The sequence below is a fragment of the Rhinolophus hipposideros genome (genome assembly GCF_964194185.1).
Source record: "Rhinolophus hipposideros genome assembly, chromosome: 10".
NCBI classification, from domain to species: domain Eukaryota; kingdom Metazoa; phylum Chordata; class Mammalia; order Chiroptera; family Rhinolophidae; genus Rhinolophus; species Rhinolophus hipposideros.
In genome coordinates, this window is record NC_138056.1 from 75,347,857 (window position 1) to 75,374,054 (window position 26,198).

General features: G+C 36.5%; 1 protein-coding gene across 4 annotated transcripts in view; it reads left to right on the plus strand.

Annotated features, from left to right (window-relative positions):
* The window catches only part of ELMOD1 (ELMO domain containing 1), a 70,098-nt gene that overhangs the window by 31,854 nt on the left and 12,046 nt on the right, over positions 1–26,198 (plus strand). For all 4 annotated transcript variants that reach the window (XM_081064218.1, XM_081064219.1, XM_081064220.1 and 1 more), the window contains exons 3-7: positions 13,349–13,494; positions 13,618–13,646; positions 14,480–14,577; positions 17,783–17,912; positions 23,684–23,817. In XM_081064218.1, coding sequence (XP_080920344.1) covers positions 13,349–13,494; positions 13,618–13,646; positions 14,480–14,577; positions 17,783–17,912; positions 23,684–23,817 — 537 coding nt within the window. The remainder of the gene's footprint in view (positions 1–13,348; positions 13,495–13,617; positions 13,647–14,479; positions 14,578–17,782; positions 17,913–23,683; positions 23,818–26,198) is intronic.

The following is a 26,198-nucleotide window of genomic DNA, read 5'->3' on the forward strand; positions in this document are numbered from 1 at the left end:
AGTCTTTAGGGTTTTCTATATATAGCATCATGTCATCTGCAAAGAGTGACAATTTAACTTCTTCATTCCCAATTTGGATGCCTTTTATTTCTTTCTCTTGCCTGATTGCTCTGGCAAGAACTTCCAACACTATGTTGAAAAGCAGAGGTATTAGGGGACAGCCCTGTCGTATTCCTCAACGTAGAGCAAAGGGCTTCAGTTTTTCACTATTAATTATGAGATTAGCTGAGGGCTTGTCATATATGGTCTTAATTATGTTAAGGTATTTTCCTTCTATACCTACTTTATTAAATGTTTTAATCATAAATGGATGTTGTATCTTGTCAAATGCTTTTTCTGCATCAATTGATATAATCATATGATTTTTGTCCTTTATTTTGTTTATGTGATGTATCACATTGATGGATTTGCGGATGTTGAACCATCCTTGTGCCCCGGGGATGAACCCCACTTGGTTGTGATGAATAATCTTTTTAATGCATTCTTGCATTTGATTTGCTAGAATTTTGTTTAGGATTTTTGCATCTGTATTCATCAGAGATAATGGTCTGTAGTTTTCTTTTTTTGTGTTGTCCTTACCAGGTTTTGGTATCAGGGAAATCTTGGCCTCATAAAGTGACTTAGGGAGTACTGTCTCTTCTTCAATTGTTTGGAAGAGTTTGAGCAGGATTGGTATTAGATCCTCTTTGAAGGTTTGGTAGAATTCACTAGTGAAGCCATCTGATCCCGGACTTTTGCTTTTGGGAAGGTTTTGGATGACTGATTCAATTTCGTTACTGGTGATCGGTCTGTTTAGATTTTCCAGTTCTTCCTGGTTCAGCCTTGGAAGGCTGTATGTTTCTAAGAACTTGTCCATTTCTTCTAGGTTATTGAATTTGGTGGCATATAGTCCTTCTTAGTATTCTTGGATGATCCTTTGTATTTCTGTGGTGTCCGTGATAACTTCCCCTTTTTCATTTCTGATTTTGCTAATTAGTGTCTTCTCTCTTTTTATGTTAGTGAGTGTAGCCAAGGGTTTGTCAATTTTGTTAATCTTTTCAAAGAACCAGCTCTTTGTCACATTAATTTTTTCTATTGTCTTTTTGTTCTCTATTTCATTTAGTTCTGCTCTGATTTTTGTTATTTCTTTTCTTCTGCTGCCCTTGGGTTTCACTTGTTCTTCTTTTTCTAGTTCTTTAAAGTGTAACATGAGGTTACTTATTAGGGATTTTTCTTGTTTCTTGAGATAGGCGTGTAATGATATAAGTTTCCTTCTTAAAACTGCTTTCGCTACATCCCAAAAATTTTGGTAGGATGTATTTTCATTGTCATTGGTTTCTATGTATCTTTTGATCTCTCCTCTAATTTCTTCTTTGACCCAGTCATTCTTGTGTTGTTTAATCTCCATGTATTTGTGTTTTTTCCTGCTTTCTTTTTGCAGTTCACATCTAATTTCAAAGCCTTGTGGTCGGAGAATATGCTTGGAATGATTTCAATCTTCTTAAATTTGCTGAGGCTGATTTTATGTCCCAATATATGGTCTATCCTTGAGAATGTTCCATGTACCCTAGAAAAGAATGTATAGTCTGATCTTTTAAGATGAAGTGCTCTATATATGTCTATTATGTCCATTTCATCTAATGTGTCATTTAGGGCTGCTATTTCGTTATTTATTTTCTGTTTGGATGATCTATTTATAGCTGTCAATGATGTATTTAAGTCTCCTAGTATAATTGTGTTTTGGTCAATTTCTCCCTTTAGTTCTGGTAGTAGTTGCTTGGTATATTTCGGTGCTCCCTGATTGGGGGCATAAATATTGATGACTGTTATGTCTTCTTGTTGTATAGCCTCCTTTACCATTATTAAATGTCCATCTTTGTCCTTTGTTATCTTTTTTACCCTGAAGTCTGTTTCATCTGATATCATTATGACTATACCAGGTTTTCTCTGGGTACCATTTGCTTGGAGCGTCAATTTTCACCCTTTCACTTTGAGTCTGTGTGTGTCCTTGTAGCTGAGATGTGTCTCTTGGAGACAACATATGGTTGGGTTTAGTTTTTGATCCAATCTGCTACTCTGTGCCTTTTTATTGGTGTGTTCAGTCCATTCACATTTAGGGTGATTATTGATATGTGAGGATTTCCTGTCATTCTATCTTTAGTTTTCTGGTAAGGTTGTGTCTCCATTGTTTCTTTGCCTTTTTGTTGTTGTCTTTTATTTCTGTGTGGTGGTATTCTATGATGTTTCCCATGTGTTTCTTCTTTTATTACAGTATATATTTCAGTTCTGGATTCTTTTTGAGTGGTTACCCTTAAGTTTATGTAAAAGAAAGTTTGATATTTAGAGTATTCCATTTTCTTCAGCACGCTTACTTTCTCCGTTACCATATTCTGGTTCAGGCCTTTACTCTCCCCCTTTTTATGTTTTGGTTGCCGCAAATTGTCCCTGTTGATGGTGGTCGAATAGCCTCCTTTAGTATTTCTTGTAGTGCAGGTCGTGTATTAGAAAATTCAGCTTCTGTATGTCTGGAAAGATCTTTATTCCTCCTTCATATCCAAAGGCTATCTTTGCTGGATATATTATTCTTGGCTCATAATTTCTCTCTTTTAATAGTTTGAATATTTGGTTCCACTCCCTCCTGGCTTGTAGAGTTTCTGCTGAAAAATCTGATGATAATCTAATGGGCTTTCCTTTGTAGGTTACCGTCTTCTTTTCCCTGGCTGCCTTGAGGATTCTTTCTTTGTCGTTGATTTTAGACAGCTTCAATACAATGTGCCTTGGACAAGGCCTGTTGGGATTGAGGTAATTAGGTGTTCTATTTGCTTCTTGGATTCGAGGATCCAGTTCTGTCCACAAGTTTGGGAAGTTCTCATCAACAATTTGTTTGAATATATTCTCTGTTCCCTTCTCTCTTTCTATCCTTCTGGTATGCCCATTATTCTTATATTGCTCTTTCTGATGGAGTCAGAAAGTTCTTGTAGAGTTCTTTCATTTCTTTTAAGTCTCAAGTCTCTTTCTTCTTCCATCTGTGTAATTTCCAGGTTTCTATCTTCGATGTCACTGATTCTTTCCTCCATCTGGTCAACTCTACTACCAAAGCTGGTTATTTCATTCTTAATTTCTTCTATTGAGTTCTTAATCTCCAGAAATTCTATGTGGTTCTTTTTTAAAATTTCAGTCTCTTTCGTAAAATGCTCATGTTGTTCTTTGATTGTGTTTTGAGTTCATTAAACTCCCTCTTGTGTTTTCTTGCATCTCGTTGAGTTTTTTCATAACTGCAATCTTGAATTCTCTGTCATTTAAGTCACATATTTCCATATCTTTAAGTTCCTTTTCTGGAGACTTTTCACTTTCTTTCTGAGCTGTCTTGTTGCTTGGTTATTCATGGCAATTACTCATTTATTATTTCTCTTCCTAGTCATCTACAGGAGTGGCTTCTGCAACAGGTTGATAGGAAGAGGTCTTTCTTTTGTTTTCCAGTACTTGTTGGTAGAATGTTTTATTTTCTCTCTGCCTGCAGCCTTTTTTTTCTCTCTCACATGGTAGTGCTGTGTTTTCTCTGCACTATTCCAGCTTCTCACACAATGGGGGGATTCCCTGGGAGACGGGTTTCTCCTCTGTTAATAGTTCACCTGGGTCATAGGGTGCAGTTTTTCCTGTGGGTATGCGGAGAGCTTTTGAAGTTCCAAAGCTCTTCCTGCACCAGATTCTGAGCCTGTGTGTTTCAGCAGTTCTGTTTACTCCTGCAGGTATATGCCCAGATAGGTGGGCCAGGGGTGGGGTGAGTTCTGAGAGGTGGCCCAGAGCAATGAAGGGGACCACCACCACAGCCGGTCCTGCTTCCACAGCTCCCTGCCCTTTGCCGAAACTGGTTGGGCTGCGAATCTGTGTCTGCGGTCCACAGTTCTCAGAACAGCAAATATTGTGTTCTTTTGATCTGACACTGCTACTGTTCCGCTTAGAGCACCAGGCAGGTGGGAGCGGGGCGAGCTCTGGGAGGGTAGGGGGAGGGCAACTAGTCTCAGTGCCTAAGGCTTCCCTTCTCTGCTCGGCAGTGAGGGCTTAAATCACCGTTTTCAGCCTTCTTTCCTCAGTCTTTTCTCAGACGTCTCTGCCGTGAGCGTTGGGTTCAGCCGTGTTATATGCTGTCCCCTCAGCCCTGTGGGCCATAAGTGGAGCCCTAGCAGTCCGAGTTCTTCCCTCTCCCGCAGCTGTGGTAATTCCGGGTCTGTGTCCTGCGCCCGTGCGGCTCCCACTTCTCCCTTCCCTTCTCTCCGGCTCACGCGATTCGCGCCCACCTTTAGGTGAATTCATAGTGGCCCTTTTCGTTTTGCCTTTCTGCTGTCCAGGGAGTCCTTTGAGGAGTTATTGTTGTTCAATTAGTTGTAAATTCGAGGGGATCTTTACAGAGGCTCACCTCACGCCGCCATTTTCATGACGTCCCCTGTGCATTGTGTTTTATAAGTCACTCACACTTGATTAAAATCTTGGTCCACTGACTCATTTAGTATGCATTTATTGGTAATAATTGTGCTATACCACATTTTAAATTATTATTTTCTATTAATAATAATAGCAATAAGGTAGGAATTAATATCCCATTTCACAGTGCAGAGGAAGAAGTCTTAGCAAAGTTACGTAACTTGCCCAAGGGCACGTGGATATTTGAGTGCAGGCCTAGCTGACGAAGCTATTTCTGATGATTTGTATTACCCCCTCAGTGTGTGTCTACTGTGAGGCAAAAGTGAATATGAGGTGGTCTCTGCTCCAAAGTAACATACCACCTGGTAAGGAGGTGAGGCATACACATACAAAGCTAAGATATAAAAAGGAATGTGATCTGTGACATGCTACAGGCATTTTGTGACAGGAATGTTCAGGGAAAGCTTCTCTCAGGTGATGTTGAGAGAAAGGGAAGACTAGAATATTAATATTTTTAAATAAGGATAGAGGGTGTGTTAGGTAGAGAAGATACCGTGAACAAAGCCTGAGAAATTGTGATCAGCTGCCACAGGCAGCAAGTGGTCCAAGTCTGTTGGCTGTAGAGCCTGTTTACTTGAGTAGAACATAAGTTCTAAAGATAAAGTTGGGCGCAGTTCTTGGACACCTTTGCAAGCACGGCATAAAACAGCCCAGAAGTATGGTAACCAAAACCTGAAGTGGTCCTTAAAAAGAAGAGAGAGTCAGATGAAAAATCTTTCTCCCTTGCGACACATATCCAGCTTTCACTTACAGCTAGAAATCTAGTCCATTCCCTTTACCTTACAAATGAGAAGATAGAAGCCCAAAAAAGCAAAGTAGCTTGTCCAAAGTCATACAGCTCACAGCAACAAATTGACATTAGGTTTGAAGTCAGACTTCCAGACACTTCCTTTTTAGTTAGGCAGTATTTCCATTCAGCACCCACCAATTTTCATGGCTTTTGACGGGAAGAAGGTGCAGGTCATGTAGTTATGCCAGAATTTGGTTAACATTACTTGAGGCATTCACTGAACTCATGCAATGTGGAAGCTAAATCCCAAAAAAGGGTTATGACCAGTGCATCCAAACACCATTCTCACTATAGACTGGTATGTTTAGCAATAGTTTTCTGTTTTTCAGAATACACACACACACACACACACACACCATGTATTTAAATATGTTCATAAGTATACATGTATATACACATATGTATGTATATGTACACACATTGTATATACACAAATACACATATATCTATACATCGTATATTTTAACTTATTTTTTTCCCCAGCATTTAAAAAAAACTTTTCATACTCTTGTTGAAATATGTTAACTTGATTAATTTTCTAGGCAATATCCTGTAGGTGACCTCAACAGAGTCTGCCCGTTGCCATCAAACTGCCATCAGAGATACATTTAGAGGTCAATTATCAGCACCCCACCTCTCCTACCCCTTGGTTTTTTTTTCAGCTTTTCAGGGCCTGCCCTTTAGCCACAGCACTGTTCATTAAGCCCCTCCTACAGAGCATGAGATAAATGAAAGCCCTGACACTCAATAAATGTTGGTTTGAATTTCATTCATTTAACTGTTGTACGAGGTCGGACAATTAAGTTCCCGAATTCATGCTAGAAAAAGTGCTACATACATCGTTGCTGAATATCACCAAAGTCACCTTCGAGGTCCTCCCTTTGGGAGACTGCACTGATGCCAGCGCCTTGTCCACCCTTCAAAGTAGTTTTGGAACTCTTTGTGGAATGGGCATCAGAGCTGTCATCATATTTACCCTTGATGTCCTGAATGTCATCAAAATGTCTTCCTCTCAATATTTCCTTTATCTTTGGGTAAAGGAAGAAATCATTGGGGCCCAGATCAGGTGAGTGGGGAGGGTGTTCCAATACAGTTATTTGTTTACTGTCTAAAAACTCCCTCACAGACAGTGTCGTGTGAGCTGCTGCATTGTTTTGATGCAAGAGCCATGAATTGTTGGTGAAGAGTTCAGGTTGTCTAATTTTTCCATGCATCCTTTTCATGCACTTCCAATAATAAATGTGGTTAACTGTCCAGTTGGTAGAAAGTCATAGTGAATAATCCCTCTGATATCAAGAAAGGTTAGCAACAGCTTTGAAAGCAAGTTCACGAACTTAATTGTCAGACCTCATATTTTTCACATTTGTTGTGAAGTGAATAAGGCATGTTAATTTTCCTGTTGTTCTTGCCTTCTCGTCAGGAAAATCAAGAGTTGGCTTTACTGTTTAATCTCAGAGGAAGGTATTTTCTCTCCTCTGGCTCACTAGCACTCTAAGTAATTACTTATAGAATCATCACACTCTTTTTCTTTTTGTTTGTTTTTATTGTCATTTTCCTTACTAGACTGTAAGTTCCTTGTGGACAGGGATGGCATGTGGCTGCAGTGAAATTAAGTTTTTAACTCATATTTGCTTTTTCCTTCTGCCTTAATCCCCACCCTTTTTCCTTCTGTACTGTGCAGCCAGTCTTCTCATTTTATGTTTGTTCAGCTCAGTGAAGGAATAAGTAAAGTATCTTTCAATAATCACTTTTAATTTTTCCCCCAATGCATTTAAAATATCTTTCCTTCAACAGTTCTAGGTCTTTAATTCAACAGAAATTAATTTATCCATAGTACTGAGAATATCCTCTTACCTGGTCCATATATATACATATATACATATATATATAAATTATGTTATGTAGTATATTTATAATAGTAACAGACCCACTCCTTATCCCTATAGAAGATTTTGAGGCCTATTTTGGATGATTACTTTATTTTATTTATAGATTTATTTACTTTGGGCTCTTTTAAAAATATTTTTATTTAAAATGAAAGAGTATATTTGAGATTACATTTAAGTACTTTGAAATGTCAAAGTATAATGTGTTTGCTGCTTCCTTTATAAATAATCAATGAAAGTGTTATCCAAATAGCAAAACAAATCTGATTTTTAAAAATCTTGTAAAATGTATGTATTTAAATATCAAATTTTTAGTTAGATAGTGATGCCATTAATTAATTAATAGAAACCTGTGCCTCCTTTTCTTTGAAAGGAAAAGAATAAGCCATTAATTAGATTTTTAGTTATCCCACGGTAGTCTGTTGCTTGCTAATCCGTCAGATATAATTTCCCTGGAACGTAGAAACAGTGTCCTTTGCAATAGAATTTAGAATAGTAGTGATCCAGGATATATTTATGCTCTCTGTTTTTCAAAGGTAGTGTGATCTCTTCAGATAAAGAATTACGGACAAGACCACTGGGCCCACACTGCCTGGGCACTTGGCACTGCCTTGAGGCTGCTCAATGGGAACAATGTGTTCTTGTTTTTCTAGAGGCCCACGAGTGGTTTCTTCGTGTGATTTCCCCTTTCCAGTTCATGTATTAAGTACTCTTTCTAATAGGAAGCTCATTAGGTCATTTTAATAGGGTCCTATTAGGGTCTACAAGGGCAATTGATAAGTTAATTTCCGACTGATGGCCAGAGCCCCTGATTGGGAACTTCAGTAGAGCAACAAAAAATTTTTAAGTGTCATTTTAGAAAGTGCATGAAATGTAGGAGACATTGAACAAACAATGCTATTCTTATGGCCATTTAGATGAAGGGTGTTTTGTTTAGGAAACTGTGGTTTAGACCAAGAACTATGATTATTTTGTACATTTTCTTCTTCACCGAGTGTACTTCTTATTTATTACAGGATTTCTTCAAGCAAGAATTAACTTTCATTAGCAAATTCGTTGAAACTGTTCAAAATAAGCCACTTTTCTCTTATTATTTCAAAAGAAGACATCAGAGTCACAAATTTAAGATGATGGAGTAGTGTTGCATTACAGGTACCCACACCCCTCACCCTGCACGCAGGAGGCCTCATGGTTCTAGATGCATCTCCTGTTTCAGAGGCCCTGTCCCTGCTGACTGGATTCTTTTCACCAGGCACCACAAGACAAGAGCTTGCTTTTATTTGGTAACAGAGATATAATCCATTTTGAATAATTTACTTTGGGTAGCTATTCTGGTTCAAGCTAGAGAACGAATGTTAAATAATAAAAGTGATCATAATTGCCTTTACACAGAAAACTGCTGTGAACTCAGCCATATATATACTTCACTCTGCAGCATACTAATAAATGGCAGTAACAGAAAATATTGGAAATAGAACATGTGTAAATCGCTGTTATTATTAAGTCAGAATCTGCCAGTGCTTAAGTAAGTCATTCATCTTAGGAAGCTGCTGTACCTCGTTTTGGAACACTATCAAAAGATGTGATTAAAAAACTAGAAACAAACACACAAAAAAGCTGCTCTCTGTGCATGTAGTTATTAAAAATAGGAGATAGAGATCAGTATTTTCTTCTTGTAGTCTTGAAAATGTGATTGTTATTCCTACAAAATGTAGCACATGATTTCAGTAGTGAGTTGAGCATCTACCACCAGAATTTAAAAAACTAAGTCTAGTGTTATGAAAAAAAAAAGAAACACATTCCCCTAATTAAAACTAAGATGTTTGGTTTGGTGATTCAGGCCAGGATATAAAAACAAGCAGAGCTACAAACTCCCTGAACATTGGGTTCAGACAGTGGAGAAGGCGTGGCTATAATTCTTATTCTGAGAGTAGGAACAGAAAGCAAACGGGGGGATCTGCTTCATAGGTACATCTGAGATGTCTTCATTCAAGGTATGCAGTCAGAAGCATAAGGAGATAAAGGAAATTAAAAGGACAAAAGGTTCTACGAATCCGAATGTCCTTAAACTTAGATAAGAAACAGACACTCTTTTCCTTTCCTTTTCCCTTCCTCCCTCCCTCCTTCCTTCCTTCCCACTCCTCCTTCCCTGCCTTCCTCCGTCCTTTCCTTCCTTCCTTCCTTCCTTCCTTCCTTCCTTCCTTCCTTCCTTCCTTCCTTCCTTCCTTCCTCCCTCCCTCCCTCCCTCCCTCCCTCCCTCCATTCCTTCCTTCCTTTTTTTCTAAATCAACAACTGATTAGCTTAACATCATTTAAAAATCTATTTCTTAATTTCTTCTTTTTCAGGGTAGACATGCCAAACCAATTTAACATTCTCTCAAAATATTTAATCATGTTTATTGTTCTCCTCTGGACCTTCAGCAGTTTTTCCATAAACTTTATAATTTAGGGACTTAAATAGATCCAAAAATGTAAGAAATGAACTCCTGGCAGGAGTTGATGGTGAAGGACAGCCATCACGAGATGCTCATTGGAGGTTTGCTGATTCGGTCCTTTCATGAGGAAGTAAGCTGGGTATTGTTTCTGTCATCAACATAAGTCTTCCAGAGTAAGAGGTAGCACTAGTATTCCCATCTCTGACCATGTCTTAGGTTTATGATCTAAATGTAAAATAAATTATGTCTGTCAAAACATTGATCTGATGATGTGGCTTGAAAAAATATAGTACCTAGCATAGCAGAAAAAAGTGTCTCACACAGCAAGCTGACCTTTTAATGAAATATTTGTGGTATGTTGGCCCATTAGAAAGACAAGGAAATATGTATATATTTCCTTTTATATATATATATATATATATATATATATATATATATATATATATATATATATATAAAAGGAAATATATACATATTATGTTATTATATGTATATATATATATATTACACACACACACACACACACACACACATATATTTCCTTGTTTTTTTCCTTGATAATAAATAGCATTATCAGGACAACTGGCCCAGAAATTATGAAAGGGTAAGGAAGCAGTGTATAAATTCACTTCACAATTGAAATGGGCATTTCTCTTTCATGATTTGTGATATTGTTTATGTGATTATGTGAGAGGGTTGTGACAGACCTCACAGAGTAGTGAGCCCTAAGAAATGATGCAGTATTTCTAACCCCTTACTGTAGATTTCCACTGGGTTTCCCTGTCTTTGACAGTTTGAACATCCTCAAGGGAGTTGAAAAAAAAAAAGATGAAAGCAAGGAGAACATGATGTCTTTTCTCTCCTTTTATGTAAGGCTGTCTTGATGCAAAACAGTTCCTCAAGCATTTTCTTCTCATATACAAGCAGGCCAGTGGGAGAAATTGCAGATGGGCTGTAAGTCACTCTCCATCTGGATACTTCCTGCCACCTAGGATGACACCTCCAGGTCTCAAGCCACACCTTCTATAGATCTGATGGAGAAGTTGCACGGGGAAATCTTTCTGTAGTTTAATGTAGCTATAATATGTTCTGATGGCTTGTACCCTAAGAAGGGTGAATACAAGGATTCTCCTTAAACAATAATCAGAACCCTCTTCTCTAGGAAGATGTAGTACCCCACAAACCAGATTATCACGGACTCCTGACACACGCACTTAAAGAGGCTTCGTTGGAGGAGCTGGCCCACATACTAGGCAAACTTTACTGGAAATTGCACATGGTACCATATGGGCAGATCTCATGGAAAGCTTTTATCCTTGACTTAGTAATAGGAATAATGCCAAACAGTAATTAATATCATTATCACTTGGCTGGTGACCAGTTCACAGAAATAGCGCTCAATCTTTTTTCTGGCATAGCTATCCAAAAGTTGGGAAAATGGAAAACTTTTCCCAAGAGAACAAGTTGAGATTTCATAAAATTTCAAACTCAATTATAATAATTAAAATCATCCACTAAATTTATTTTTAGGATTACTTTTTTTTGGGAGCTGATAACCTAATCCTAATAGGTCTTAGAAATATTTGACTAAAACAGTTGAATTTCAGACTTTACAGTAGAATAATTCAATTCACTTTTTGTCTTTCAGCAGAATCTAACTGACTTCACATAAAATTTTATATGCACTTTTATAATGGCTTTGGTGATTATTTTAGAAATTTTAATGGTTGTTATAACTTTCAGTTTTTCTTAAATAAAATAATATACATGTATTAGAGAAAAATACATATATTTAACCAAAGAAGAAAATATATTTTTCCCCATTTAATTCCATTACCTAGAAATACCACTGTTAACATCTTTGTTTTGTATCCTGCCAGTCTTTTTCTCCTTGTTTAGAGAAACACCTCACCATTAATTTATTTTTATTGGGGAATATTGGGGGACAGTGTGTTTCTCCAGGGCCCATCAGCTCCAAGTTGTTGTCCTTCCATCTAGTTGTGGAGGGCGCAGCTCAGCTCCAAGTCCGGTTGCTGTTTTCAATCTTTAGGTGCAGGGGGTGCAGCCCACCATCCCATGTGGGAATTAAACTGGCAACCTTGTTAAGAGCTCGCACTCTAGCAAACTGAGCCATCCAGCTACCTCTCTGGAAGCTCAGTGGCAGCTCGTTGTCTTCAATCTAGTTGTGGAGGGCGTGGCTCACTGGCCCATGTGGGAATCAAACTGGCAACCTTGCTGTTCAGTGCTTGCACACTAACCAACTGAGTCATCTGGCTGCCCCCATGATTAAATTTTTTTGATTAATTTCTAACGAAAAACTAGATCATCCTATACAAATTTATTTCTAACTTCTTTCTATTTGGTAAGCATGTTCTGGACATTTCTTCATGTTATTAGATATTCTAGAACATAATTTTATTACCTACAAAGGATTCCACTGTATTATCTTACTGTAGCAGTTTGATTACTTATACTGTTTCCTCTGTTCCCTTTGTATTTATATGATACAGACCCCATGCTTTTGTACAGGTTAGCCTTTTGGACTTTTTATTTTTAATACAGGCTGTTCAAGATATTGTAGCCAGAGCATGTGAGCAAAAGAACAGTCAAGGTGTTGGTTCATATTCAGGGATGAGGCTGTTGGTTAACTACTCGAATTCATCTGAATGACTCTGGATCACCTTATGTTAGAGTTGGAGGGAAATAGTGATTATTTGAGAAAATGAAACATCTTTTTTAAATGACACCAAAAGGAAGTAATATAAATAATTCTGCCTCCTAGGAATGCATAGTGTTAAGAGAAGATGGGTTGAATATAAATTCCTGGATGAGTCCTCTTCCATACCTTGAGTCATTTTGAGACTCTGAACGGAATTGTGAAGTAGTAGACACTGACATATTAAAAATAAAACTCAACATAAAATACAAATTCACATGCCAGAGACATTCTAGAAAAAGTACATGATTGATGACAATATACTTCATAGTCTGTTGAGGTATTTTTGGAGTGAGATAGGGTGTGCAATAAAGAAAACTTTGTTTAGCAGGAGCCAAGAACAAACTTGTCAAGGGGTGTAGTTTTGGGAAGGTTTAAATCAGAGGATGTTGGAGAACCAAAGTCAACATGCTTGTTCAGTGAACCAATGAGGAGATCTTCCTGAAAAGTCCAAGAAGTATTGGGATTCATGAGCAGAGAAATACGTAGCCACACGACCAGGTCCTCAAGGAGGACAACAGTTCCTAAAGGAAATCAGAGGGAGGAGGAAAGAATGGAAACAAGGGGAGAATAAAATAGTGACCCAAAAAAGGGCACTGAGGATGGGTTGGAAATGAAGCAGGGCAAGCCGAGAGGCTGACTACAGAGGCAGAAGAGTTGCCACGGCACGTTCTTTCCTAGTGTCTAAGGGAGAAACAAATTCTAGAACACAAAGATATTATTTTCAAGGTACTAATTTATTTTCAAATGTTTTTAGGCAAAGATAGGAAAGGAAAGGATTCCCACGCCTCACCCTCAGTTTGTTGGAATATCAAATATCAAATAGTGCATTCTGGAGTTGCTTGCCCTCAGTAAGTGTATTCTCGTAGATCTTCCCTCCCAATGATGGGTTTGTAGCTATCCCAAATAAAATAACACGGGACTAGAAAAATAAAATAAGCTGTAAACCCAGAAGTCTAATGGTTGGTTTTCTTCTGGGCTTCTTTTCTTGCTGGTGGTGGCTGCTTTCTATTCTCTTCCAGAGTTCTATTGGAAGGGTGCTATCTTTTGTTTTTGACAGAATGTTGATCCAGGTGTGCCTGTATTTTTACTGTAAATTTTTGTGGCGCTGCCTGAAATTTGTAATGAGGAAGCTGACTGGAAAATGTGAACTGCAGCGGATCTGTTACAATACCAAGCCTGGAGCTTCTAGAACCATGAAAATTGGTAAGCATGAAACAAAGAGGTGGGCAAAATGTAGGCTTGGTGGGATTGAGGATACAGTATAGTAATTTTAAACCACTTGTAAAGGATAATTTTAGAATGATTTTTTAATTGTCTCTTTTATAGAAACATCACTAAGGGATTCAAAGAGTAAGGTAAGTTATTTCTATATCATTTCAGCAAATTTTCACTTGAAGCTTACCTCTGTCATCAAAAAGTAAAAAGTTTTAAAAACAAAATATACCATTGGCTGTGAAAATTAATGCAAACTTAGAAGAATTAACTGCCCATCACAAACCACTGTCCTTTTAACACGAAAACAGCCACTGTATGTGAAATTTTAGGTAGATGTATGATGCAGCCACTGTATGTGAAATTTTAGGTAGATGTATGATGCACTTATTTCTTCACTGTTGAATTCATCCTTTTTTATACCTCTTCTTCAGTGTCCAAATTATTTAACTTTATACACAAGATTTTCCAAGAAAATCAAAGAAGCCACTATGCTAGCTTATAGTACATAATTAAGCATCCACATAAGAGAAAGCTGTTTTTTCCAAGATTCTTGAATATTATCATTTAATTTTAGCATCTTTAAGACTTTACCCGCTCCCGCCATGCACTTCACTCTATCATAGACATAATTCCATTAGCAGTGGAAACCAGGTATGTTGGGTGAGAAAAAGAAAACATAACATTTTAATATAAAGAACTTGAAACAGATGAAAATAGTAAAAAAAAAAATTAAAATAAAAAAACCTATAGTTTTTTTTAATGTTATTAACTTAATCAGGAAAATTGCACTATCCTCATTGTTAAAAATGTTAAATTTATTAGAATTTAAATACTGAATCAATGTTTACTTTTAGTTTAGTTTAGTATCTTCATAGAGAAGCTTTAAGCAAATACTTGAAGCCCTTATCTAAACAAACCCCACTTAAGCCACTGGTGTTCATGACAAGGGGACTCATTGAAATATGTTTTCTAGCTGCTGCAGACTTCAGTGAGTGTTCACCCTGATGCTATTGAAAAAACTATAGAAGACATCATGGAACTGAAAAAAATTAACCCCGACATAAATCCACAGTAAGAATCTGTTTATTATTCTTGTAAACAAGTCACATGGCCACATATTTATTATTTCTATGGCGCTAGAGCTCTCTCTCTCTCTCTCTCTCTCTCTCTCTCTCTCTCTCTCTCTCTCTCCTTTACTCTTTTTTTTCTCTCTCTTTCTATACATGATTTCGCCACTTCCCCAAGCCCCAAACAATCATCTGCAATATTTTGACTTTCAGATAAAGAATAAAGAAAAAAGGTATCTTTTTCCTATTTGTAAATAGTAGTAACTTTGTACTTCTATTGTGATTTATGCTAATGCTTTGAGATGCAATGAATGTAAGAAATATGATCGATGCCCTTGGTACCAGAAGATGAAATAAAGGGAACCCATTCATCAACAGTCACTCCGTGTGATGCCGGCGTTTTATATTAAAAGTTCAAATTGTAAATGTGCCCAAGCTGATTCTGCTCCATCGAGAATATTCCTTTAGTTCGTGACAGGCTGAAAACCTTGGAGATGGTTCCTACCTGCTTGTCAAGAAGGCAGGCATATGTGGGAGGGAGAGATGGTTTTAATATGAAGACTTTAGAACTTTGTAATTTAGTCATCTCATCTTGGAAGTATTAAAATGCATTTGGCAATGTACGTGACGTTTAAAATTAGCTTTACATTTTCCATTGGGAACAGGACTTTTTCAGTAAAAATTTGGGCTAAAGCTATTGGTTAGAATAAATTCTACATGCAGACATATTGAGAGACAATTTAGGTAGATAACAATCAAATTTTCTTTTAGATATGCATAGGAACTTCAGATGTCACTGAGAAAGTCTTTTAATTGCCTAACATGGAGCTGTGGTTGAAGGGAATTTTAGAGTTCGTTTTGCATGTGTCTGTCACTTATAGGGATTCTAGGTACTAGCTACTAATTGGGGCTCATCACAAAACTCCATTTCCACTGGTCTCCATAGCATTCTTCCTCAGACACAACTAATTAACACCCTTTTCCTTATTCAGCCATTAAAGGTGATTTAATTAAGCACTAAATGTCTTTTTGAAACCTTCTGACATGTATTTTATTTCTCTGAGAAAGTGATAAAAAGGCAATCCATTGTAAATTAAGTTGAACGAAAAATTTAAGACTACAGTTGGGTTTGAGGAATATATTAGATCTATAATCATATTTAAAGATTGGCTTGGATTTAATAGCAAATCTTTTCTCTCTCTGCTGTGAAAGTCATGTTTCATTCAAGAGCATTTTCTTGCCATCTTTCTGTTTGATTTCCTTTAGAAAAAAAACTTATAGGTAGTAGATTGTGTTTTTATATCTCAATATGGATCTTAGTACTTTTTCCAGATTGATGTTGGCAAAATATGATTTTTAAAAATTAAATAATTTTCTAGAAAGATAAATCAAGAAATAGAGAAGGCTAGGGGAAATCTTTTATAGTTTATCAAGCCATTACTACTATTAACCTCACTTTTTTTAATTGCATTATTTTTCAAGTTTGGCTTATTCTGGTGGTAAGAATTACCACAGCAAAAATTGAATTGGCTTCTCTTGTTTCCTCTTATTTCTCCCACTCTCTTCTTTCCCTCAAAATCAACTCTCTGCTCAGTCCTGCATTGATTTCCTGGGTGACCAGTGCCACTGTTCCTTTTTCCTAAATTTGAATATCTGATTTAGTTTTTTGGTGCTATGGTAACAAGCAATTATAAGTGTCATTTAATTGAACGTTCAATTTTTTTTATGTCTAGCATTCTGGGTTATCTGACACTGCCCTCTGTGTTTGGAGTAAGAATACAATCCTGACAGAATTCTCTATTGCCCCCAACTTTAGACTTAACCTCTATACATCTTATTCCCCTCCCAAAAAGATGATGATGACACTGTCATCTTGTTTATAATGACCATCACCACAAATTCAGTGAGTGAATTAGGAGTAGGAGCATGTTAGACAGTAAATCAAAATTGCCAACATTCAACTATTTTGAACCACCAAAGTGAATGACTATAAAGAATTTAACAAGAATAAATAAACATGAACCTTTAGATTTAAAAATGCCATCAAATGAGTGTAGGAGAATAATTTATGTGACAGTAGTTTATATGAAAAAAGGATTTTGGTGATCAGTTAGCCATCTATTTAATAAACTTATGATGTTAGGTGACTGCTGAAAGAGACCGTCTTTACCTTCTAGGTTGTAGGAGAGAAAAATAGCGTTCCCATCACAGGAAGTAATGATCCTGTGTGCTGCACTTCCCAGATTGTTTTCTGTTCCTGTGATATACTGCAAAGGGCCTGTTAGTCAAACAGTGTACATTCAGAGAAGACTGAGCAAGATGGTAAAACATCTGAAAACCATGTCACGTGAGAAGGAATTGAAAGAATAGGGGTTTTGTTTTATTTTGGTTTAGTTTTTAAGCCTGGAGATGAGACTAGAAGAAAGAATCACTGTCTTGAAATCAATAGGCATGTAGGGGAAAAGTGGAAATACATTTGCTCAGAGAACAGGATTTGAACCACTTGGTGATAAGGAAAGCAGATTTTGTTTCAGCCCTAAGAAAAAGTGTTCAGACAATTCAAGAAGTCAGAATGGAATGAGAAATATTATAAAGTAGTTTGTTCTTTTTCTTGGCATTGCCTCATCTTTCAGGAATGTTCCCAAGCATAGGTATTTTTGTTGTTGTTTTGTTGTTGTTGTTGTTTTGAATTTTTCTTACCCCAGACCCCTGAGGGCTGTCTCTCTCTGTCTCTCTGTCACTCTGTCTCTCTGTCTCTCTGTCTCTCTCTCTCTCTCTCTCTCTCTCTCTCTCTCTCTCTCTCTCTCTCTCTCTCTCTCTCTCACACACACACACACACACAAACACACACACTTTTGAAGTGTTTCCGATATACCCACGTGGTGGGAGCTAAACGATCCATCCCTAAGAACCCATTATCACCTATATTTTCTACATCTCACTTTCGAGTCACTTGAACAAAGAGCTCTCTTGTTTTTTAAGCCAATTGTAACGTGGCTTAAGAAAAGGCCAGATTAAGAGGTAAGTTTAAACCAAGTTCTACAACTATGTGGAGCTTCAGCAAAAAATTGTGCTATTAGATAGCTCCTATTTGAACAATTTCCTAAGTAAATATGAAAAGTCCTATTGTGCATGCAGCAAGTGAACAAATGCCAAAGTACATGTTTTATTTTTCTTCATGTGTGTTTGTTGTGTTTTGAACACCTTAGGTTGGGAATCTCTCTTCAGGCTTGCCTTCTGCAAATCGTTGGGTACAGAAATCTTATTGCAGATGTGGAAAAACTGCGCAGAGAACCCTATGACTCTGATAATCCCCAACATGAGGAAATGCTTTTGAAGGTTAGTCCTTGAACTCATTTCAGTCCTTCGCTTAGGTCAGCTACTGTGTGCCTGCTCTGTGCTACGCACGGTCTGAACATGGGGACACTGAGTAAAACATGGGCATAAACGGTTTAATAAAGCCTACTGTTCTTGCTTCTTCAGATGTTGGAGGTAAATTTTTCATTAGAAAATTCATGTGAGAATTTAGATGTAAAGCCAAGTTTCTTTTGTAATCTGAGAAAGCATCAGAGGTGATTTCTGTGGGCTTGCACATTTGGCTCAAGTTTAGATGGCTTAATTGTGTTGAAAGCCAATAGGAGAAATAGCATTTGTCAAAGAGTGACCTGGGATTTTCATTTATGACTTTTAATAGACATCAAACATGGAGTTGATTTCTGCTACAGCAATAGCCCTCTTGGGAAATTACCCAAGGTCTTAGTGCTGAATAGTTATTCATGTAACTTGGAGTACTAAAAGACGAGGTAAAGATTTACATCTAGAATATTAAATGTGCTGGAAGACTTGTATGCAGTTATAAATACTCCTGTGTGTCAAAGCAAAACCTTCAGAATATTATCTGATCTGATGGTATATTATGAAACATTAATAAAACTTTACCTCAAAACACTGAGTTTTGATTTAAAAAATTAAGATAAAAAGATTTAAATCAACCTTTAGAACTGCTCACCGGAAATGTTTTATAAATTCACTTCTGAAGATAGATGCTTTTTAAGATGGAGTGTTTCTTTGTCCTGTCCTAAAATTTAAAAAGGCAGTAACAAATTTCAAAGAAACATTTGTTTAGCTGCCTTAACTTTATCTTATTGAAAAATTTTCAATAGAAGATGTAATTTAAAAAATGTATCCTGTTGTGTTTTTATGTGAAGGAGTATGTGTTTTCTGTGTATGTAAGTACTTAAGCAAATGACTCATTTGTGTCTACTAATTAGCGATAGACCTGATGTGCATCATTAAAAATTGAAGAAGCCTCATTGTTTGCAATAGTTTTTCTTCTCTTTCTCTTCTGTTTAAGTTTAGCTAAGCCACTGGCTGAGCTTTATCTCCTTTTATTGCCTTATTATTTTCTATTTTATGATTGAGCTAGTTGTGTTCAATAAAATGATCTCAAGGTGGGAAATAAGAAGTGAATGAAAAAGACGTGGTATAATTAACAGACTGGCCACAAGCACCTGAACAATTTATTAGAGTAGCTGAGATGCCCTCTGACTCAATGACATTTGGGTACCTGCTATGTGCCATCTTAGCTGATCTGTTGTATGTGTGCTGGCACATAGGTTTTCAACACATATTGGGGAATGCATGAATTTTTGTAGTTCATTCGATACATGTCAAGAACTTTTGTGATATGACTTATCTGTGGTCATGATTTAATTATGTATGTAGTATCATTCTTTTATTGTCACCACTATAAGATGTAGGCAACGTGATGGTTGTTGTCTTTATTTTAGAGGTGAGCAAACTATAAACATGTCAGTCCAGGCTCTGATTCACACAGCGAGTAATTTATAAAGCCAGGACTATCCACTACTGTGTTAGATACTGCGGAAAAGCATTTTTTCTACCCTTAAGCAGCTTGCAATCTAATTCTGGAGATATGCATTTACAAACATCACTAAATCTTAGCATCCCCTCAAATACCTCTTGAATGTCTTCTGTGCCCACTGCCTTATTCTAGCCATTATCTCCAACTTGGGGTATTAAAATAGACTTTTAATTTTGCCACAAACACTTGCTCTGTTCCATCTCCTAAAATACTGTTGGAGGCATTATCTAGTCATGTCATTCTCTAAGTTAAAATGTTCAGTTCCCTATGTCTGATAGCAGAAAGCCTATACGTCTTAGCATGCATTTCGGACCCTTTCCAATTTATTTCTCTAAGCTATCTCTCCTGCATCCCCATTATGTATAGTACATGCTCTGTATAATGCCATGCTCTGTCATTCACCCTGACCCAGAATAGGTTGTGCCCTCTGTTGCTCATTATTTTCACAAAAGTAGGCTAATTTAAAAAAAAAAAATCCTTATTTATTGAATTTTGAAATCTTCGGTAGCCTCCCCAAGCAAATTTAGGAGTGGGGTCTCTATTCTCGTCTGTAGTTTCTTCCAATTCTAAGTATGATAATAACAAAATCGATAATAATAAAACACCCACTGAGTGTTTAGTATGTGCCAATCATTACAGTAAGTGTCTCAATAATATTGTGGTGAGATATTGGTATCATCCCTATTTTTCAGGTGAGGAAACTGCGGCTGGGCAGTTAAGTGACTGCCCAGGCTCACACACTTAGAAAGGACTCCACACTCTGCACTGCACTACCTTTCAAAGGAGGCACCATGTCTTGTTCACATTTGTATTTCCAGAGGCTGGCCCATGGTGTGTGTTTAACTGCCCAAGCTTAGAGTTCTTCATTTTTAAAATGGGTGAAAATGCCCTTGTTACCCATTATAAAATCATTCAGAACAAGGGTCTTCAAATTAAAGTCTATGGGCCATATATGGCAGCCACCCATTTTTGTAAATAAACTTTTGTTGGAATACATCCATTCCTTCATTTATGTATTATTGTCTGCTTTTGTACTAAATGGCAAAATTAAGTAGTTGCAGCAGTGACTGTATGGCTACCAAAGCCTAAAGCATTTATTGTCTGGCCCTTGACAAAGTTTGCCACCTCCTGGTTTAGAGGCTTCAGTAATATATTGTCATAGTGTTCAAGTGCTTTGATTTATAAACATGAAACCATTTTCAATGTTTCTACTTCAATTCTTAAAGTATGAAAAAATCTGAATTTTATGATCATTTCAACATAGGCTGGGATGACAATAAATAATATCACTTTATATTCATGTATTACTGTCCATACGAGTTATTCAAATGGACAGTTCTAGTGATCATTTCTAACCAAATTAATAATAAAAGCACAATTTTAGATAGATTCATGCCTTAATAGAAACAATATAACCCAGAATGAAAAGATGCTGTCCTGATAAGAAGACATAGTCCCATGGTGGCCTCACTGGAAAGCTGCTTCTTGATTGAGTGGGTGGATGAATGGCAGGCTTGCCCTTTTTGTTCTGTAGCAGACCTTAAAAAGGCAGAAGTGTTCAAATAAGCTTGCAGTAAAGGCTTCGTGCAAAGAGAGTAGAATTAAACAGAGCACCGGCCACGAGGGATAATAGTCTCGCCGAAAGTGCAGCTTCCACATCTGTGGCTTGTCATCTGCCACAGGAGTCATCGTTGGTAGCGCCGGTGTCCTGCACTTGGCAGGTGGCATTGTAATAATTCTACTCCCAGTAGTGCAGTTGCAAACAGCCGGACTCCTCAAAGCCCCCCACCAAATACCCCCCCATACCTAAGTTCGGTTTTCTAGTTGGCTTCCAATGTGCAAGAAATGACCTTACCTTCAGGGGCACCTTGCCTCTTACTTTTACGTTTTTTCAGGGATGAACCTATCTATTAGAAGAGAATCCAATAATTCAAGCATTCTTACAGGAAATATGCACATGGTAGTTCTTCATATATGTATGTTAGCATAATCAGCTTTCATTTTCCAAGAAAGTGACCCTTATTAAAGCAGAGAGGATTAAGAACTTAAATTAAGAACACTTTTGAGCCATTAGTCTAGTCTGTCATGAAACATGAAATTATTAAAATGGAATTTCTTTTTAAAGAATTTTATTATTTAAACTTTTTACTCTCCAAACTAAGTATTCCCCTGATGAATGAGGTTTATAACTTACCTGTAGAAATAAAATGCTTGTTTTGTTCCCTTTTATTCTACTCATTTTATGAAACCAAGTAACTTTTAATTAAATTTGTTGGACATTGGTTGACATTGGTTAATAAATTACATAGGTTTCAAGTGTACAATTCTATAATACATCATCTATATATTGCATTGTGTGTTCACCATTCAGAGTCAGTTCTCCTTCCATCACCATATATTTGACCCCCTTTGCCCTCTTCTACCACTCTCCTCCCCCGTTACCCTCTGGTAACCACCAAACTGTTGTCTGTGTCTATGAGTTTTGTTTCTTTTTTTGTCTTGTTCCTTTGTTGCTTTCAGTTTTATATCCCACATATGAGATTATCATGCTAAATGAAATAAGTAGACAGAAAACACCGAGAACCACATGATTTCACTCATCTGGGAAACCAGACATTTTAAAACCGAATAGGACCCTGAAATTACATCAAATTATTACCCAAATGAATATGATGAGCTTTACAATCTGTTTTCTTTTGTTTGCTTGTTTTTTTATTGTGGCAGTAACTAACTCAGTTCCTTAAAAAGCTTTAAAAAGAGACCTTTTCTTTTATTTTTAATACTCTTCTAATGAACCCATTAACATTTTCTGTTTTGATGAATGCAGAGCACTGGCAAATTTTTGTATGGATACTAATAAAAGAGATTTTTTTATACTCATGTTTGATATTTTGCTCTCAAGTGTGATACATTTTCTTTCCTTTTTTTTTGAAAATTTTCTCTCACTCTTTAGGTTGCATTTACTTGTTGTACCACTAACATAAACTATTGTATCATTTGAATATACATAATTTTGGATTAGTGCCTAAATTAACTTTAATGTATTACAACTTTTTTTGTTAGTATTTTCTGTATTTGAACATTGTTTTATACTGCCAGATATGTGATAGTTAACTAAGTATATAAAGCATGGTGTTTGCATATTACTGTTCTGCTTCAACTTTAAAATCCATATAACATAGAATAATCAATGTAGAAGGTGAATTATGTCTGAAATCATAAGGAAATTTTATATTTGCATTTGTCTCTATCTATAGATGACATAATACAAAACAGTATTAATACTTTAAAAAGTAAATTTGCTTACATGCCCTCCTATATTTACTAGAAAGAACTGATAGAACATTACATATTTATACAGCTGTGGTGTCTTACTTTCTCTCTCAAGTAATGATATGTGTTGAACCTATCTTTTTCCAAAATCTTTGAAAATTAGAACCAGTTTCTTAAGCAGTGAAGAGCATAGTCCTCAAAATTTATATTTGTCTATTAATATATAATTGATTGTAATTGAAATTTTTTTGGTAATTCTTAAAGATGATAATATATTTTGAGGTTTGTTCATAAACATTAGTGATCTTCCTTTATTAATTATATGATATTTATTCTCACCCCTGTTATAAGTGAGTCCTAAAACTCAAGTCAATCCACTTTTCTTTTTGTTAACAATGCTGCTCAAAGTTTTGCTATAAAATAAGATGAGCATTTTGTGAGGGTTGGAACAATGCATGGCCTCAAAATGTTCCCTGGACTCCCTTTCCCTTTATTCTCTTACATATTTTGGGGGGATTCTGAAGAGCTTTTGTGGAAGATATATATCTGATTAGAAATTAAAACAGAAATATTTAAATCACTAAAATATAAAAGTACATATTCAGTTGCCTTCAGAGGGATGACATCATCATATGTCCTGCAGCCTCTAGAAAATTCCAGTGCGAGAAGATGAGAGTGAAAAGTCAAATAACCTATTATTTTTATTATGAAATAGTTTTTACCTCCCAGACCTTCTGAAAAGGTCATGGGATCCCTCCAGTAATCTTCAGACCATACTTTGAGAACTGTTATGATAGATAATTGAAAGATGATCAAATCTTTAATTGTAACGTATTTGCATGTATTCAACTTTTGCAAAGCTCCTCCTACTGATGTAGTTTACAAAATTTGAGCCAATAGGAAAAAGTATGTATATGTATACCAACAGGCTAATTTTCTTTCTTGTCTTCAGTTATGGAAATTCTTGAAGCCCAATACTCCACTGGAATCTCGGATTTCTAAGCAATGGTGTGAAATCGGTTTCCAAGGTGACGATCCTAAAACAGATTTTCGAGGAATGGGTCTTCTGGGACTGTACAATTTGCAGTAAGTACAATAAAGAATGGGTAAGCATTAAAGAATATTCTGGTGTCCTCATATTGGAATGACAAAATTGAGTTATTACTTCCAAAAGCTACTTCCCGGAAGACCCCAAGAAAACATTCAATAAATGCTTGTAATGCTAATTTTTTTGGTAGAAGCATGTTAATGAAAATCTTACACTGTTTGTCATTTCACCCTCAAGCTCCAAAAAACATCAACATTACCTTACATTAACCTGAATGCCATTATCACACCTAACAAAATTAACAGTAATTCTTTGATGTCATCTGTATCCAGTCCATATTCAAATTTCCCAGTTCTCTCAAAAATCTTTTTATAGCTGTTTTTTTCTAATCCAGTTCCATACAAGATCTCTGAATTGCACTTAGTTGTTACGTCTCTCCAGCCTATTTAGATTAGTCTCCTGTCTCTGCCCTCTCCTTTTGCTCCCTTCGCCATATCATTAATTTGTGCAAGACTCCAAGTCCCATGGTCTAGATTTGTCTGTTTACATTTATACCCATCCTTTGTGTGTCCTGAAAATTGGAGGTATTCAGAGGCTTGAAGAAGTTCAGGTTGACATCACAGAGCCCTGCAGTGTTCCCACTCTCAGTCCTTTGCTGAGATGGATCAGAGTTCTCACAGCTGATGACTCCATTATGAAATCCCCCATCAGCCATTTATCTGTTTTCCTCCAGTAATCATTTCCTACTCCAGTGATTTGCACTGAACCAATAATTAATTGGGTAAAAACTGTATTTCTAATTCTGTTATTCTTTCTGTAGTTGTTGGCTAGAATTCTGTCAAGATTCAGTTTTCTTTATCAACTATGGTTTTTGATTTCTCTAAAATCTAGGCAGAGCAGATGCTCACTAAATACATTGCCAATTTTTAGAGTGAGGACTTGGTGCTCCAGTTGCCTTGTTCGGGAATTAGTTGTTGTTCAACTAATTGGACTCATTACTTTTTTATGCTTAAATTGAGTCATTTGTGGCCATTATTTTTCACACCACAGGGAGTCCTTTTAAGTTGGTTCTTGTGTCCTTTGACCCTACCCTATTAGTGAGAATAGTGATGTATTTTTTTAAGAAATTAAGCCTTAGTCATTTTTTAAATATTAAATTTTTTTTTCAGTTACAGATGAAATACAATATTATATTGGTTTCAGGTGTGCAACATCATGATTAGACATTTACATAATTTACAAAGTAATCGCCCCATTAAGTCTAATACCCATCTGACACCATACATAGTTATATTATTGACTATATTCCTTATGCTATTCTTTACATCCCTATGTGTACTTCATAACTACCTATTTGTGCTTCATAATCCCTTCCCCATTTTCACCCATCCCCTCAACCCCATGCGCATCTGGCAACCCTCAAAATGTTCTCTGTATCTATGAGTTTGTTTCTGTTTGGTTGTTCATTTATTTTGTTCTTTATATTCCACATGTAAGTGAAATCATATGGCATTTGTCTTTTGCTGTCTGACATAATGCACTCAGCACAATATGCTCCAGGTCCATCCATGCCATGGCAAATGACAAGAACCCATTCCCTTCCATAGCCAATATTCCACTGTATACCACTTACTCTTTATCCACTCATCCATTGACAGACACCCAGGTGGCCTACACATCTTGGCCCTTGTAAACAACCCTGCAATGAACATACGGATGCACACGTCCCCTCAAAGTAACATTTTGAGTTTCTTCAGATAAATACTGAGAGATGGGATTACTGGTTCCTTCTTTGTCTTTTGTTATAGTCTTTGTTTTAGAGTCTACTTTGTCTCGTGTAAATATTGCTACCCCAGCTTTTTTGTTTGTTTTTTTCCATTTTCATGAATTATCTTTTTCCATCCCTTTACTTTCAGTCCATGTGTGTCTTTCAATGTGAAGTGAATCTCCTGTAGGCAGAATATGTAAGGGTCCTTTTATTTGTTCAGCCACCCTATGTTTTTTGATTGGAGCATTTAATCCAGTTACATTGACAGTAATTGTTGAGAGGTATGTAGTTATTGCCATTTTATTATTCATAGTTTTGACCTTTTTTTCTTCTTCTTAAAGAAGTCCCTATAAAATTTCTTGTAATACTGGTTTGATGGTGATAAACTCCTGTATCTTATTGTCTGGAGAGCTCTTTATCTGTCCTTCGATTCTAAATGATAGTTTTTCTGGATGGAGTAATTACGGTTGTAGGTCCTTGCTTTTCATCACTTTGAATATTTCATGCCAAGCCCTTGTGACCTGTACAATTTCTGTTGAGAAATCAGCTGACATTCTTATGGGAGCTCCCTTGTAGGCAACTGACTGCTTTTCTCTTGCTGCTTTTAAGATTCTCTCTTTGTCTTTAACCTTTGGCATTTTAATTATGATG